The sequence below is a fragment of the Centruroides sculpturatus genome, unplaced genomic scaffold (genome assembly GCF_000671375.1).
Source record: "Centruroides sculpturatus isolate CEXI.00-Female unplaced genomic scaffold, Cexi_2.0 scaffold120, whole genome shotgun sequence".
Lineage (NCBI taxonomy): Eukaryota > Metazoa > Arthropoda > Arachnida > Scorpiones > Buthidae > Centruroides > Centruroides sculpturatus.
In genome coordinates, this window is record NW_019384554.1 from 985,117 (window position 1) to 1,000,050 (window position 14,934).

The 14,934-nt window shown below is 25.8% G+C and overlaps 2 protein-coding genes across 2 annotated transcripts in view; both read left to right on the plus strand.

Moving 5' to 3' along the window:
- LOC111623793 (spectrin beta chain-like) overlaps positions 1-7,897 on the plus strand; it is a 45,113-nt gene extending 37,216 nt beyond the window's left edge. The window contains exons 27-33 of the mRNA XM_023366494.1: positions 524-605; positions 692-825; positions 2,116-2,188; positions 6,856-6,995; positions 7,079-7,202; positions 7,444-7,590; positions 7,838-7,897. Coding sequence (XP_023222262.1) covers positions 524-605; positions 692-825; positions 2,116-2,188; positions 6,856-6,995; positions 7,079-7,202; positions 7,444-7,590; positions 7,838-7,897 — 760 coding nt within the window. The remainder of the gene's footprint in view (positions 1-523; positions 606-691; positions 826-2,115; positions 2,189-6,855; positions 6,996-7,078; positions 7,203-7,443; positions 7,591-7,837) is intronic.
- A 270-nt stretch (positions 7,898-8,167) lies between these two features.
- LOC111623780 (spectrin beta chain, non-erythrocytic 1-like) overlaps positions 8,168-14,934 on the plus strand; it is a 62,787-nt gene continuing 56,020 nt past the window's right edge. The window contains exons 1-8 of the mRNA XM_023366482.1: positions 8,168-8,536; positions 8,620-8,743; positions 8,985-9,131; positions 11,961-12,224; positions 12,475-12,605; positions 14,123-14,309; positions 14,386-14,586; positions 14,683-14,799. Of these exons, the coding sequence (XP_023222250.1) occupies positions 8,493-8,536; positions 8,620-8,743; positions 8,985-9,131; positions 11,961-12,224; positions 12,475-12,605; positions 14,123-14,309; positions 14,386-14,586; positions 14,683-14,799 (1,215 nt within the window). The 5' untranslated portion in view covers positions 8,168-8,492. The remainder of the gene's footprint in view (positions 8,537-8,619; positions 8,744-8,984; positions 9,132-11,960; positions 12,225-12,474; positions 12,606-14,122; positions 14,310-14,385; positions 14,587-14,682; positions 14,800-14,934) is intronic.

A 14,934-nucleotide genomic window follows, 5' to 3' on the forward strand; every position in this document is an offset into this window, starting at 1 on the left:
AACAACTCCATATTCTTTAAAAATATAACAATAACAAAAGGTCTATTTTATCGGAGTTCACTTTGATAACAGCTTTTCTCAAGTACTCTCAGGCAACCAAACCCATTGTCGGGAGACACACAAATGAATAATCTTCGTAGGCTGACAGCTAAGTCACAAGTTTGTTTATATAACATCTAAAATGTCAGCACCTAATTCTAACTACTCTACCCCTACAATGGCAGAAACACATTAATTTCATTCTACAGTAGTGTAAAATATTTATATATAAAATAAAGTACAGTACTAAAAAAGTTAAAACAAGTGGAATATGTAGTGTTAGTTCTTAAAAATATGTTTTTATATCATTAGCATTTTGTTTATAAGACTAATACAATGAAAAATATTCAACTCAAAATAAATTATATTGTTTAAATATGTTTAATAATAAGTTTTATTTATTTATCTTCAAATTGTTTGTTGTAAATTATTTAGAATTTCATTTAATAATTTTTTAATATAAAAATATTTATTAATTTATTAGAGTAAAAGCATCATATCCAAACGAAACAGCAAATGTTGCAGCCAGACAAAAGCAATTGCAAGAAATGTGGGACAAAGTTAAGGTAAATTGGAAATTTTAACTCATTAAAATCCAGTTTTAAATAGCTTTAATAATATATATTATATTTTATATATATATAAAAAATAGGCCAAGGCTGCAGAAAGAAGAGCAAGATTAGATGATTCTATGGGATTACAGATTTTCAAAAACAGTACAAAAAGTTTGGTATGGAATTTAATTTTTTTAAATAAAATAAATTCAAAATATCTAATTATTCATATAATTTTAATTTAACAAACTTATATTAATATTAATATTTTGATTTTCTATGTAATGTAAATATATTTTGTTTGTGTTTACATCATTAATAACTAAAAATCACTTTTATTACATACATAAAAAAATTTTATTACTATGTTTAATCCAATGTGATTCCAATAAAAAATGAGAGTACCAAACATACCAAGTGTATTGAGTTGCATATAGGTTGTTATATAAAGACTAGAATGTTCAAATGAAAAAATTGAAAACTATTTTATTCTAGAAAGTTCTCAAACATGTTCCTGAGAACTTGTGCTAGGTATTTGAATACTGAAAGTTTTCAGATGTAATTCTTATGAGCTCACATGACAACAAACAAGTCAATTATAGAACAAAAAACTAGTATTTTACTGTGTTGTTGGATATTCTAATTGCATTACAGTAATACTGTATACCAGGTTATTCTGTGATCTGACTTCTTGTGGAATTTTAATACTTAGTAGTATGGATTTGCATCTCTTCTGATTTCTTTCAGTACAGAATAGTTTTTATATGCCTTTGATGTTTAAAGCTAGAGGTAGTTTGGTGTTTATTGAAAAAAAGTCAAATGAAAAAAAATATATGCAAAATCAGCAAAATTTAATAAATTTATATTAAATAAGTTTCTCCAATTTATTAATTAATATTGAAATATTTTATTTACATCTTATTAATGGGTTTATTTAATGTTTTTACTGATTTTTAAGATCTGGAATTAAACTACCATTTTTATATATGAACAATATCTTTTTACATAAAATTTTCACATATGTAGCTATCATATAAAAACAGAATTGGCTGTATCTCTTTTTTTTTTTTGTTTTTAATTCAATACTTTATACTATTCTAACTACAAATTATCATCCTACATTAACTATAGGGGAAACGTGATTATCCAAACTTGATGAAACCAAGGGTCTTTTGAATAAACGAAATCTTGGACAATCAAAAAACTTGTTTGTTTTTGTGTTTTGGATGCATTAAGCACTGTGCACTTAAAGTTTTATGGACTAGAAATATTGTAATGCAATTGCTGTATTTGAAAGTAAATTAATTCATTCAAAATCTAATGTAATATTTGTACATTTGACTTAGCTTTGTGGTACTACAATCAACAGATGACATAGTAATTTCCAGTTACATGGAGAGTTTGGCATCTGTGTATTAAACTATGATATATATAATGCTACATGTTCTAGTTTTTTTTTAAACCATTTCAGATAATCCAGAGTTTTGGATAATCAAATTTATGTTGTATTTAATATTANTAGGCCAAGGCTGCAGAAAGAAGAGCAAGATTTGATGATTCTATGGGATTACAGATTTTCAAAAACAGTACAAAAAGTTTGGTATGGAATTTAATTTTTTTAAATAAAATAAATTCAAAATATCTAATTATTCATATAATTTTAATTTAACAAACTTATATTAATATTAATATTTTGATTTTCTATGTAATGTAAATATATTTTGTTTGTGTTTACATCATTAATAACTAAAAATCACTTTTATTACATACATAAAAAAATTTTATTACTATGTTTAATCCAATGTGATTCCAATAAAAAATGAGAGTACCAAACATACCAAGTGTATTGAGTTGCATATAGGTTGTTATATAAAGACTAGAATGTTCAAATGAAAAAATTGAAAACTATTTTATTCTAGAAAGTTCTCAAACATGTTCCTGAGAACTTGTGCTAGGTATTTGAATACTGAAAGTTTTCAGATGTAATTCTTATGAGCTCACATGACAACAAACAAGTCAATTATAGAACAAAAAACTAGTATTTTACTGTGTTGTTGGATATTCTAATTGCATTACAGTAATACTGTATACCAGGTTATTCTGTGATCTGACTTCTTGTGGAATTTTAATACTTAGTAGTATGGATTTGCATCTCTTCTGATTTCTTTCAGTACAGAATAGTTTTTATATGCCTTTGATGTTTAAAGCTAGAGGTAGTTTGGTGTTTATTGAAAAAAAGTCAAATGAAAAAAAATATATGCAAAATCAGCAAAATTTAATAAATTTATATTAAATAAGTTTCTCCAATTTATTAATTAATATTGAAATATTTTATTTACATCTTATTAATGGGTTTATTTAATGTTTTTACTGATTTTTAAGATCTGGAATTAAACTACCATTTTTATATATGAACAATATCTTTTTACATAAAATTTTCACATATGTAGCTATCATATAAAAACAGAATTGGCTGTATCTCTTTTTTTTTTTTGTTTTTAATTCAATACTTTATACTATTCTAACTACAAATTATCATCCTACATTAACTATAGGGGAAACGTGATTATCCAAACTTGATGAAACCAAGGGTCTTTTGAATAAACGAAATCTTGGACAATCAAAAAACTTGTTTGTTTTTGTGTTTTGGATGCATTAAGCACTGTGCACTTAAAGTTTTATGGACTAGAAATATTGTAATGCAATTGCTGTATTTGAAAGTAAATTAATTCATTCAAAATCTAATGTAATATTTGTACATTTGACTTAGCTTTGTGGTACTACAATCAACAGATGACATAGTAATTTCCAGTTACATGGAGAGTTTGGCATCTGTGTATTAAACTATGATATATATAATGCTACATGTTCTAGTTTTTTTTTAAACCATTTCAGATAATCCAGAGTTTTGGATAATCAAATTTATGTTGTATTTAATATTACATGCTCTGTTATTAGATTTTCAATAGTGATGTAATGAATATTCGGTTACTATTCGGTATTCGGCCTATTTTTCACTATTCGGCCGAATACCAAATATTTAATCACTATTCGGCTGAATACCGAATATTTAATCACTATTCGGCCGAATACCGAATACCTAAAAACAGGAGTGATAAATAACAAAAACACAGTAAATTAATCATTTTGGTATTTAGATTTAATGTTATCGAGTTAGTGTTGTTTGTTTATATTCATTTATAACTTGTAACATGCACAAAATAAAAAAGAAAATAATATTAGTCANAAATATATATACTTACTTTTCTGAATATTTTCAATTAAATATTTGTAGTTATATCTAGTTGATGAATATATACTATACATAAACAATATATATTAATTCTTAATATAAATGTATTACCATTGGGCAAATGGGCATATGGTAAATTTACCTTTTCAATTAGTATTTGTGATATGCATATTTAAGTATCTATTCTAATACCATGATTGCAATAAAGAAAATAAGTTAACCATAGTTAAGCACTAAAAGCAATTACTATTTTTCTTTTCCATCTTATAAAACATATCTAAACTATGATAATAAAGATTATATAATAGCCTCAAGTTAAACTTATCCTATAATTTTTTATTATAATATTTCATTAATAATAATATGAATAAGTCATCAGTTAATATTATTCTTTAGTCTAACAGTAGAAAATATTAATTGTTGTTGTTAAAATGAATGAGTTATAAGCTGTTGTTTGTATATATGAGTGATCTAAGCGACTTCACAAAGAAAGTAAATTCATTTAATGCCTACTTATTTTGTGAAAAAATTTGCATATTCAACAGGATTCATTTCAGAAATGTTTACCAGCCAGCTAGCTAACAGAGTAGAATTTTGTAGAGTAGAATATTTTTATATTTATATTACATTATATTAAACTATAAATTCCCCCGTTAAGCATGACTGACTACTTTCCATGAGAAAATGGAGATTGAAGAATTGAGAAGAGTACAGATTTCAAGAAATTAAAAAAGAGCAGCTAATGTTTCTACAAATTAAGTATCCTATGCTGCCTGTGGAGGTATAGTTAATGCGTGATAATACATTTTAAATAACAGGCTCATTAGATCATTATTTCCGATTGGATAATAGAACATCACATCGTCACTATAAAAAGTTTCTTTTTTAATTGTTGTAGAAGCAACATGATGCAACTATCTTTTTTTAAAATTTGAAATTTAAATTTTAAATTTAATGAAGTTTAAAATATGTCATTTGCCAAAATATTTAAAAATGCAACTTAAGGGAAATTCCATTGTCAACTATGAACTAAATGAGGACACTGACATTACTGCAGTAAGTGCGATCACCAATCCAAAATTGATAAAACGTTTATTCTATAGTTAATATTTCTGTAAAATAAGTAACCTATACTTTCCATCAGAATGTAAAATGAATATAACCAAAATTTCATCTGGATTGGATAAAAATTGCAGGAGTTATAAGGACATACACACACATACACAGACAATGGCTTTTATATATATTAAATATTAATCAATAATTCCCATGATTATCTTTACATTTATAATTAAAAGGTTCAGCTATGAGAGTGCAACCATTTTATCCCTATAAATATAAAAAATGTGATTAAACGTTATATAAATTAAAATTTCTTTTGATAAATGGTTTAAAAAATCTTATTTTTTAGTTGTTTTATTGAATTTCTTCATATATATTTATGGATTTCGGAGCGAGAGATCCTCCTTTTATAATGCTAGGGCCTCTTTAGGGCCATTAATGGCTTGAGAGAGGCCCTAAAGAGGCCCAAATTATAAACTATTATAACAAATATTGTTAAATATACAGAAAATTCTATACTAATTCATTATGAAACAATAAAATGTTAGGAAATTTGCTACTTTTATAATTATTTTTTTAGCCAAAGTATAAAGTAATATTTTATTTTTAATATTAAATCTTCATATTATTACATGATATAGGAATAAATAATTAAATCTATAACTCAAATAAAACATAAAAATATATTTTAAGAAATTATCGTGCCGAAAAAAATTATAATCAAACGAATAATATATATATTTTTTTAATAGAAAAATAAATTATGCAAAGATTTAAGCATAATTTCTAACGTATCATTAATTATAATTCCGATATATTACTTGTAATTTATAATGCTGTTTAATTAATTGTAATTACGAAACGTATTAATTAAATTGTAACTGATAATTCAATCAACAGATGGAGACACTAAAGCACGTTTTAAATTTAAATCATCCAATCAGGTTTTTATAATTTGAATTTAAAAACTAAAATTAAAACTTGCTAATTATACAAAATAAATTGTGTGTGATAAGCTCCATTTTATTAATTATAATTTATTTTTAATTTTTCAGTTTTAATGCTACTATTAATTAAAAATAATCTCTGTATATTTTACTTTGGTAAATTTATTATTATTATTATTATTTTCTAATTAAAAACATGAAGAAATTTATAAAACATTTAAATGAAAATTTTTAGACTCTTTTAATAATTTCTTTATTTCTATAATCAGAATGGCAATTTACAACGAATTGGCAGGTGAAGAATTTCAAAGGGTTCACCACCCTTCTTTTTTATTTTTTCCAACAAACTCCAGGACATCACAATTGTTTATTTATTTATTTATTTTTTCTTAATGAAAACCTTATCTGCCCTCCTTTTTTTATTTTTTAATCAACAAATTTCAGTCTTGTGCGCGTCATCCATAACAGAATTCTTCAACTAGTACACTCTAAAATCACAATCAGCAAACTGAAAAGATTTTTGTTTTTCCTACTTCAATATAGAGATATCCTTCATAAAAAACTATTCTTCGACACATACATATCTATATATTTTATATTTTATTTTATTAATTTTTTTTTTTATAAANATGCCATTAATAAAATGACTCCTAACATGCTAGCTTGGACAACGGCTAAGTTCAATTACAAACCAGATATTATTAGAAGTATTTGCAGAAATGTGCTGATTTAATGTAATAATTAACTGTTTCAGATGCACTTTCTGTTATCATTGTATACAGTACTGTACTCATATTTCTTTTCCAAAAATTAATAATCCACAAAACTAGGGATATCTGAGGGAAACACCCTGCATAATGCCAAGTATAACATTAGTAGTTTTTGTTTTCTTAATCTTGAATTTCTATTTGCAATAGTAATTTTTTATATATTTCTCCATAAATTAAGAATAAAAATATAAAACTGATCTATTAATATAATTTTTTAAAATTTTAAACAGACAACTCTTGACGACGTTGAAGCTTTATTGAAACGACATGAAAATTTTATCAACACACTTTTAGCTCAAGATGAAAGATTACGATTGTTTAGTGAGATGGCTGACAAACTTATTGCTGCAAAACATTATGATAGCAAATAGTTAGTTGTAATATAATTCACATGATGTAATTTTTCTAAGTTATTTACATCTACAATAATAATAAATGTTGGTAATTTTACAGCATTGGTGAAAGACGTCATCAGGTATTATCTAGAAGACAGTCTGTTAAAGAAAAGGCTCATCAGAGAAAACAAATTCTCTTGGCTTCTCATGCGTATCAGGAATTCCGAGCAGATGCAAATGAGGTATTAGAATTTAATGTTTTAAAAATTTTTTATTGTTTACTAATAAAGAATACAAATAAGTATATTTGAGGTATTTAATATTAATTTTTTTTATTTGCAAAGTTTATATATATATTTTTTAAGTATAGAAAAAACAATATAAACATTAATAATTGAAACTATTTGTGGTATGATAGAAATTATATAATTTTACTATAAATTATTATCAGTAAAATATTAGAAAATTAACTTAAATTTTCAGTTGACTGCATGGATACAAGAAAAATTAAAGACTGCTTCAGATGAATCATACAGAGATCTAACAAATTTGGAAAGAAAGTTGCAACGCCATGAAGCTTTTGAAGCCGAATTGAAAGCAAATGAGAAAAGATTAGATTCGATTAATTCTGTAAGTAAAATGTTTGTTGTTATAATTAGAGTAGTTAATGTATAAAACCAATTTTTAAACTTTATTTTTTTATGGCATTATGATAATAATTATTAAATTTTAAATGTATCAATATAATACAGGATGTTCCCCTTGAATTCCTCTAGTTTAAAACTGTTCTATAAAATTCATTTGTTCCAATATGTAAATAAAACATGCTGGATAATATTGATCAATACTCCAAGTTTAACATGCATATACTTGAAAGGGTCCTGCTGCTACACAGTGGCAATTTGAACCTCCACTGCTACATGGTCTAGGTTATTAAGGCTCATTTCTTGATCCACCCAATCACCTGACATTATCTGTTTGAACTTTTTCTTTGTGGGCACATTAAGGATCATGTATATGCTATAAAAGTGCCAAACTTAAGAATCCTGCATACAAGAATCATGGATGCCATTAATAAAATGACTCCTAACATGCTAGCTTGGACAACGGCTAAATTCAATTACAAACCAGATATTATTAGAAGTATTTGCAGAAATGTGCTGATTTAATGTAATAATTAACTGTTTCAGATGCACTTTCTGTTATCATTGTATACAGTACTGTACTCATATTTCTTTTCCAAAAATTAATAATCCACAAAACTAGGGATATCTGAGGGAAACACCCTGCATAATGCCAAGTATAACATTAGTAGTTTTTGTTTTCTTAATCTTGAATTTCTATTTGCAATAGTAATTTTTTATATATTTCTCCATAAATTAAGAATAAAAATATAAAACTGATCTATTAATATAATTTTTTAAAATTTTAAACAGACAACTCTTGACGACGTTGAAGCTTTATTGAAACGACATGAAAATTTTATCAACACACTTTTAGCTCAAGATGAAAGATTACGATTGTTTAGTGAGATGGCTGACAAACTTATTGCTGCAAAACATTATGATAGCAAATAGTTAGTTGTAATATAATTCACATGATGTAATTTTTCTAAGTTATTTACATCTACAATAATAATAAATGTTGGTAATTTTACAGCATTGGTGAAAGACGTCATCAGGTATTATCTAGAAGACAGTCTGTTAAAGAAAAGGCTCATCAGAGAAAACAAATTCTCTTGGCTTCTCATGCGTATCAGGAATTCCGAGCAGATGCAAATGAGGTATTAGAATTTAATGTTTTAAAAATTTTTTATTGTTTACTAATAAAGAATACAAATAAGTATATTTGAGGTATTTAATATTAATTTTTTTTATTTGCAAAGTTTATATATATATTTTTTAAGTATAGAAAAAACAATATAAACATTAATAATTGAAACTATTTGTGGTATGATAGAAATTATATAATTTTACTATAAATTATTATCAGTAAAATATTAGAAAATTAACTTAAATTTTCAGTTGACTGCATGGATACAAGAAAAATTAAAGACTGCTTCAGATGAATCATACAGAGATCTAACAAATTTGGAAAGAAAGTTGCAACGCCATGAAGCTTTTGAAGCCGAATTGAAAGCAAATGAGAAAAGATTAGATTCGATTAATTCTGTAAGTAAAATGTTTGTTGTTATAATTAGAGTAGTTAATGTATAAAACCAATTTTTAAACTTTATTTTTTTATGGCATTATGATAATAATTATTAAATTTTAAATGTATCAATATAATACAGGATGTCCATAAAGTCCATGTGCAATTTTAAAAAATTTATAAGTTTATTAGTATTTGTGATAGAAAAAAAATCTGTAAAAAGTATTAGAAAGCTTAATGTACCTAGTTTTAAGTAAAATTATTTAGTAATTCTTCAACACACGAGGTGGACCATTTTCTTGGCCTCCGTGTTCACCAGACTTCACTCCATTAGATTTTTTTTTATGGAGACATGTGAAAACAATAGTATATGCAACAAAACCTCAATTGTTAGAAGATTTGAAAGCTAAAATAACTAATGTGATTTCAGACATTACTGTAAATCAATTGGAAAATGTTTTTAGAGAACTACAAAATTGTATTACTCTTTGAATTACTGTGGTGGAATTATCACGATGGTGGACATGTGGAAACTTAATAAAATACAATAAAACAATAAAAATATATAGATTTTCTTATTTCCAACACATTCTACATAATTTCTTTATCACAAATACTAATAAAGTTATAAAATTTTTAAATTGCTTATGGACTTTATGGACATAAAGTATAATTAAGAATTTTCTAATTAAATTAAAAAGTTTTCATCAAAATATTATGATGTAACTTATTTTTAATGGGTTTAATTATGTCCCACTGTTAGGTTTGATTACCATGGGGCATTTCAGTAGTGGCAGATTCTTATATATTGTACGACCGTTACTCGCTGACCCATTTTTTTTTGCCCTTTTGTTCGTTCAGCAGACATGTTGAATAAAGATATTCTGTTCAGCTACCCCAATTTCTTGTGTGATTATTAACACTTATGATGTATTGTAGAAAGCTGAATAATCAAAACAAATTATCTGTTAACATTATTTTTAAAATATATATACTTTTTGTTGTAATATTTAGATTTTACATTAATATATTATAAAATATTACATAGAAATGTTTAAAGATAATAAGCAAATTATCATAATTTTGAACACTTCATTATATAGTGTGTTAAAAGTTAATTAAATCTAAAATAGTAATAATATTAATTAACTTTGTGACTAATGATAATCTCACAAGGAAAAGTTGGGAATTATCAATGTCACTTTCTAATGAAATTTGTGTCATTTCATAGAGATTGCCTCCCTAATAAATGTAATCAATTTTTTTATGAAATCTTCCCTTGTCAGATACAAGTTATATAATGAAATGTTATTATTTATTATGTAATGAGTTTATATGGAGTAAAGCCCATCAATGCTTACAAGATATTATCTGTACAAACATTTAGATAAAATGAATTTTATTGTTTCTTTGGATAATTAATTTTGAATGTAAAGACATTGACAGAGGAAGAAAAAAAGAATATCATTTTAAAATTTCTTTAAGTACATATTAAATAATAATATATTATTTATATTTTATCAGAATTTATGATAAATATTTAAATTATATCATAAAATTTACACTATTAACAGTGGCATGTTATTTTATGAGCAAAAATGGCAATTGCCTGGGCCCCCACCAACAGGATGTCTCCAAACCAATCTTTTATAAGAAAATATTTCCCTCAAAACATTCCCCCAAAGAAAAATGTCTGAACTCAACACTGTACCTGGGCCCCTAATTCAAATTTGCCCTGGGTTTTGTGAAAGTGTATAATGCACTACTGATTATTAACTAGGAAAATATTTCTGTCAGTAAAGTGTAAGTGAATGAGCTAAAAGCAGTGGAATGAAATAGCTTAAAGGTAGTAATTTAGATATTATCATCATATACTATTTCCAAAAACTCTAAATTTCTAACAGGTTAGGTATAGCATCATACGTACTGTACATATATAAGTTCATAATGAAGAAATAATCTAATGATTTTATTATTTAGAAGAAAATGTTCCACTTAGGAAATTACTATTTTATTTTGTTTTGAATTTGATAATGATAATTCTGATTTTATTCATTTCTGATTTTATTTTACATCAGTTATGAAATTTCTTCAGAAACTGAATTATGGATATAATTGTCATTAAGTAGGATGCATTATGTCATTATTCCAAGACATGTTAAATATCAATAAAGCAGGCATTTAGTTTATGATGTTTAATAGTCCGATGAAACTGAATAAAAAAATTGAATACAAAAATAATTCTAAAATGGAATAAGTATAAGAAAGACAAACCGAAAACTAGGAAGAAAGTTATTTTCGATCAGTTAGATTGTAAATTTCACTTACAAGTTGATGAAAAGTTTACGTAAATTAGGTAGAAAAGCAGTTGATCCCTACTACTATACTATTCATGAAGTATTATAAAATTTATTAAACTTTAAGCTGGGGTCCATATTAAAAAAAATTGAAAACTACTAGTGAGTGTTGATAATAATTAAAGGGAAAATGACTTAAGAAGAGCATTAGGGATAAATTTGTTATAGTGAGTAGTTTATTTTTATGCTGAAATATAATTTCTAATATTAGAAGGTAAACATTTAATATAAAATAAGAGGAATTAATGAGAGAAATATCATTAATTACAGTTCATTTCAAGAGAAATTTAAATATCAGATTTCCTGGGAAATTATAGAGAAATAAACTCAAGAATTCATTCTGTTGTATCATTTTATTGTAACTTGAAATAACATAAATGAAAATCCTGTGTTTTGATGTTTTTTTTTTGTTTGTTGTTATAATCTTAATTTTTGTTTGTTGTTATAATAACTAAAAAAATTAATAAATTAATTTTTATTTCTGTTATCAAGGACGGTCAAAACTTAATTGTTTCCGGTCACTACGCTTCTGAAAAAATTGATGCCCATTTACAACAATTAAATACACAGTGGCAGGAACTTTGTGCCCGTACCGAAGATAAAGGTCAAAAGTTACGTCAGGCGGTTGCTCAGCATACGTACAACAGAACATTAGAGGACGCTCGAGCAAAATTAGATGAATTAGAGGCTCTGTTTGCTTCAGAAGACATGGGCCATGATTTACGTAGCGTTAAGCAATTACTAAAGAAACATCAAGTATGTTAACAAGTTTTTAATTTTAAAAATAAATGTCTTAAACTAGTGTTAGTGTTTATGAATTTATGTTTGATTATTAAATATAAATTAGAAATTGTTTTTATTATATTAATTTTCTTTGTTAAAAAATTATATGTATTCTAAAATAGAAAACTAAAAATCAATAGATAAAAAATGGAATGAAAAATCAATTACAATTATTTTTTCAACTTATTTTTTCAGTGTAAAAATGATGATAATTTCATTTCAGATAGTGGAAAATGAGCTTACATTGTGGGAGATAAAAGTTCAAGAGTTAGTTAGACTTGGGGAAGATATGGCAAAACAAGGCCATTTTGATGCCCCTAACATAATTAAAGCTACAAAAATTGTAAATACAAGGTAAAGAGTTTTACTTCATGTTTAAATAATCTTATCTTAATAATAATATTTAAGATATTTAAAAGATATTTTTCTTTAAATATAATAAAAATAAAGAAATAATGAGCAAAAATTATTGTGACGTTATAAATTGTAGCCCAGTGTTGTGACAATCATATTTTTAATTGATTTAATTTAAAATATATGCTCTCAATCTCAAATTAGCTGTTTTGTCCCTGTATGTCATACTTTTTCTGATAACAAGAGTCATTTTGTCATCTATCTAATTTCATTCTGGGGAAAATTTTTTAATTAAAATCACATCATAACTGTCTAGACCAGGAGTTTGTATATAGTTAATTGGACCTCCTGCCCCTAAGCTTTTCATATCTAGTCTTGACTTTAATCTATCTAACACTGTTCTTGAGATTAAGGCAGACAGATGATGGACGACAATGGGAACTTATTGGGTTACAATTTTTTCAAATTGCAGTCCAATATGTTATATTTTTAATTAATTGAGTTTTTTTATAGTTTTACTTTAACAATAATTTTTTTTTTTCTGATATTTTTAGTTTAATCAGTGATTACCAAACTTTTTCGATCCACCGCACCCTTTGTTCCATAAAGTTATACACAATGCCCCCTAACCCATTTTCTCTTGTGTGAGAAGGGATTGGAAATATTCTTAGGAAAGCTTTTCTATGAATCTCACACTTTGTGCCCTTACCATACATTGTTCTCAACATCTGGAAACCAGAGAACAGAGGAAAGGGAACGGCTTTCAGTGACCCCAATTTTACCTTTGGTCACCATTCAGTACCTTGCCTCCAGCAGCCCCTAGATTTACTCATCGCTCACAAGGGGGCATTATTGCCCACTTTGAGAAACGCTGGTTTAATGCTTTATGAAAAACAAGTTTATGTACTTTTTCTACTAAAGCATTAAGTAAAGGTGTAATAAAAATAATAAAATTCATTTAAAATAATTTTTTATTATTGACATGTAGGATATTAGCATTTTTGAATAGTTATTAAAATTAATAACAATAAATGTGGTATAAATAAAATATTAAAATGATTTATACCATAAACATTCAAAATACACAAGATTTTTGACTTGAATACATATTTTAAAATATTAATGTTTTTCTTTAATTAAAACATAATTGCTACACAGTGGCGTAGCATGGTGGGCGGCAGGGGTGGCCCGCCCCGGGCGGCACTTTTAGGGGGCAGCAAAATTTCACAATAAATAATAATAATATCTTGTAAAAATTTGAACCATTTCATTTCATATTTTTGTCGCATCTACAATTCGGACCAATTGAAATGAGCACAGAATGTTTCATTACTTATTCTGTGACGAAACTGAATTTTAGTCTTTTAAATTGAGATATGTAAATAAGGGAACGGCGAAATTTTCCTCCGCCCCGAGCAGCTGACACCCATGTTACGCCACTATTGCTACAAAATAATTTTACTAAAATACTGTATATTGGTATTTATAAAAGAACAACAAATATTTGTGTCCCATAGACTTAATAAACTAAAAGATCCTGCTGAAAATCGTCGACACAAGTTAGAAGAATCGCTTAAATTTCACCAGTTTAATTTTGAAGTGGACACTGAAATGCAGTGGATAAGAGAACATTTGCCTGCAGCTTCGTCGGAAGATTTGGGCCAAAACCTTATTGATGCGCAAAATTTATATAAAAAACACCAAGTTAGTTTATTAATACACAATAAATATGTCATTCTGTTCCTTTAAATTAAAAAAATTTTTAAATTTTTAATTACAGAAACTTGAAAGAGAAGTTCAAGGTCATCAAGTAATGATTGATAAAACATTTGCTTCTGGCCAAATGCTAATTGATCAAAAGCATGTTGCAGCTTTGTCTATAAAAGAAATGTGCAATGAATTGAATGATAGTTGGAACAATTTATTAAATTTAGTTACCCAGCGGAAAAAGAAATTAGAACTCTCTTTAAAAATGCAATTGGTATGTATTAATAGGTTTAATAAATGAAAGTTTTACAAGTTAATACATTAATCAAATATTTTGAAAATCTAAAAACTTTTTAATAATTCATTTCAGTTTTTGTCGGAAACGGTAGAAATCGAATCATGGATGAATGAGAAGAGAGATACATTAACGAGTGATGATTACGGCAAAGATGAGGATGCTGCAGTAAAACTTCTAACAAAACAGAAAGTAAGAAAATAAATTTTAAAAATTTTTAATAAAAAAATTATTTATTGTAATTATTATAATAAGTTAATAACAATTTTTATTTCATTAAATTTTTAAGAAAAAATAATATAGTAATAGAAAATAATAAAATTTAAA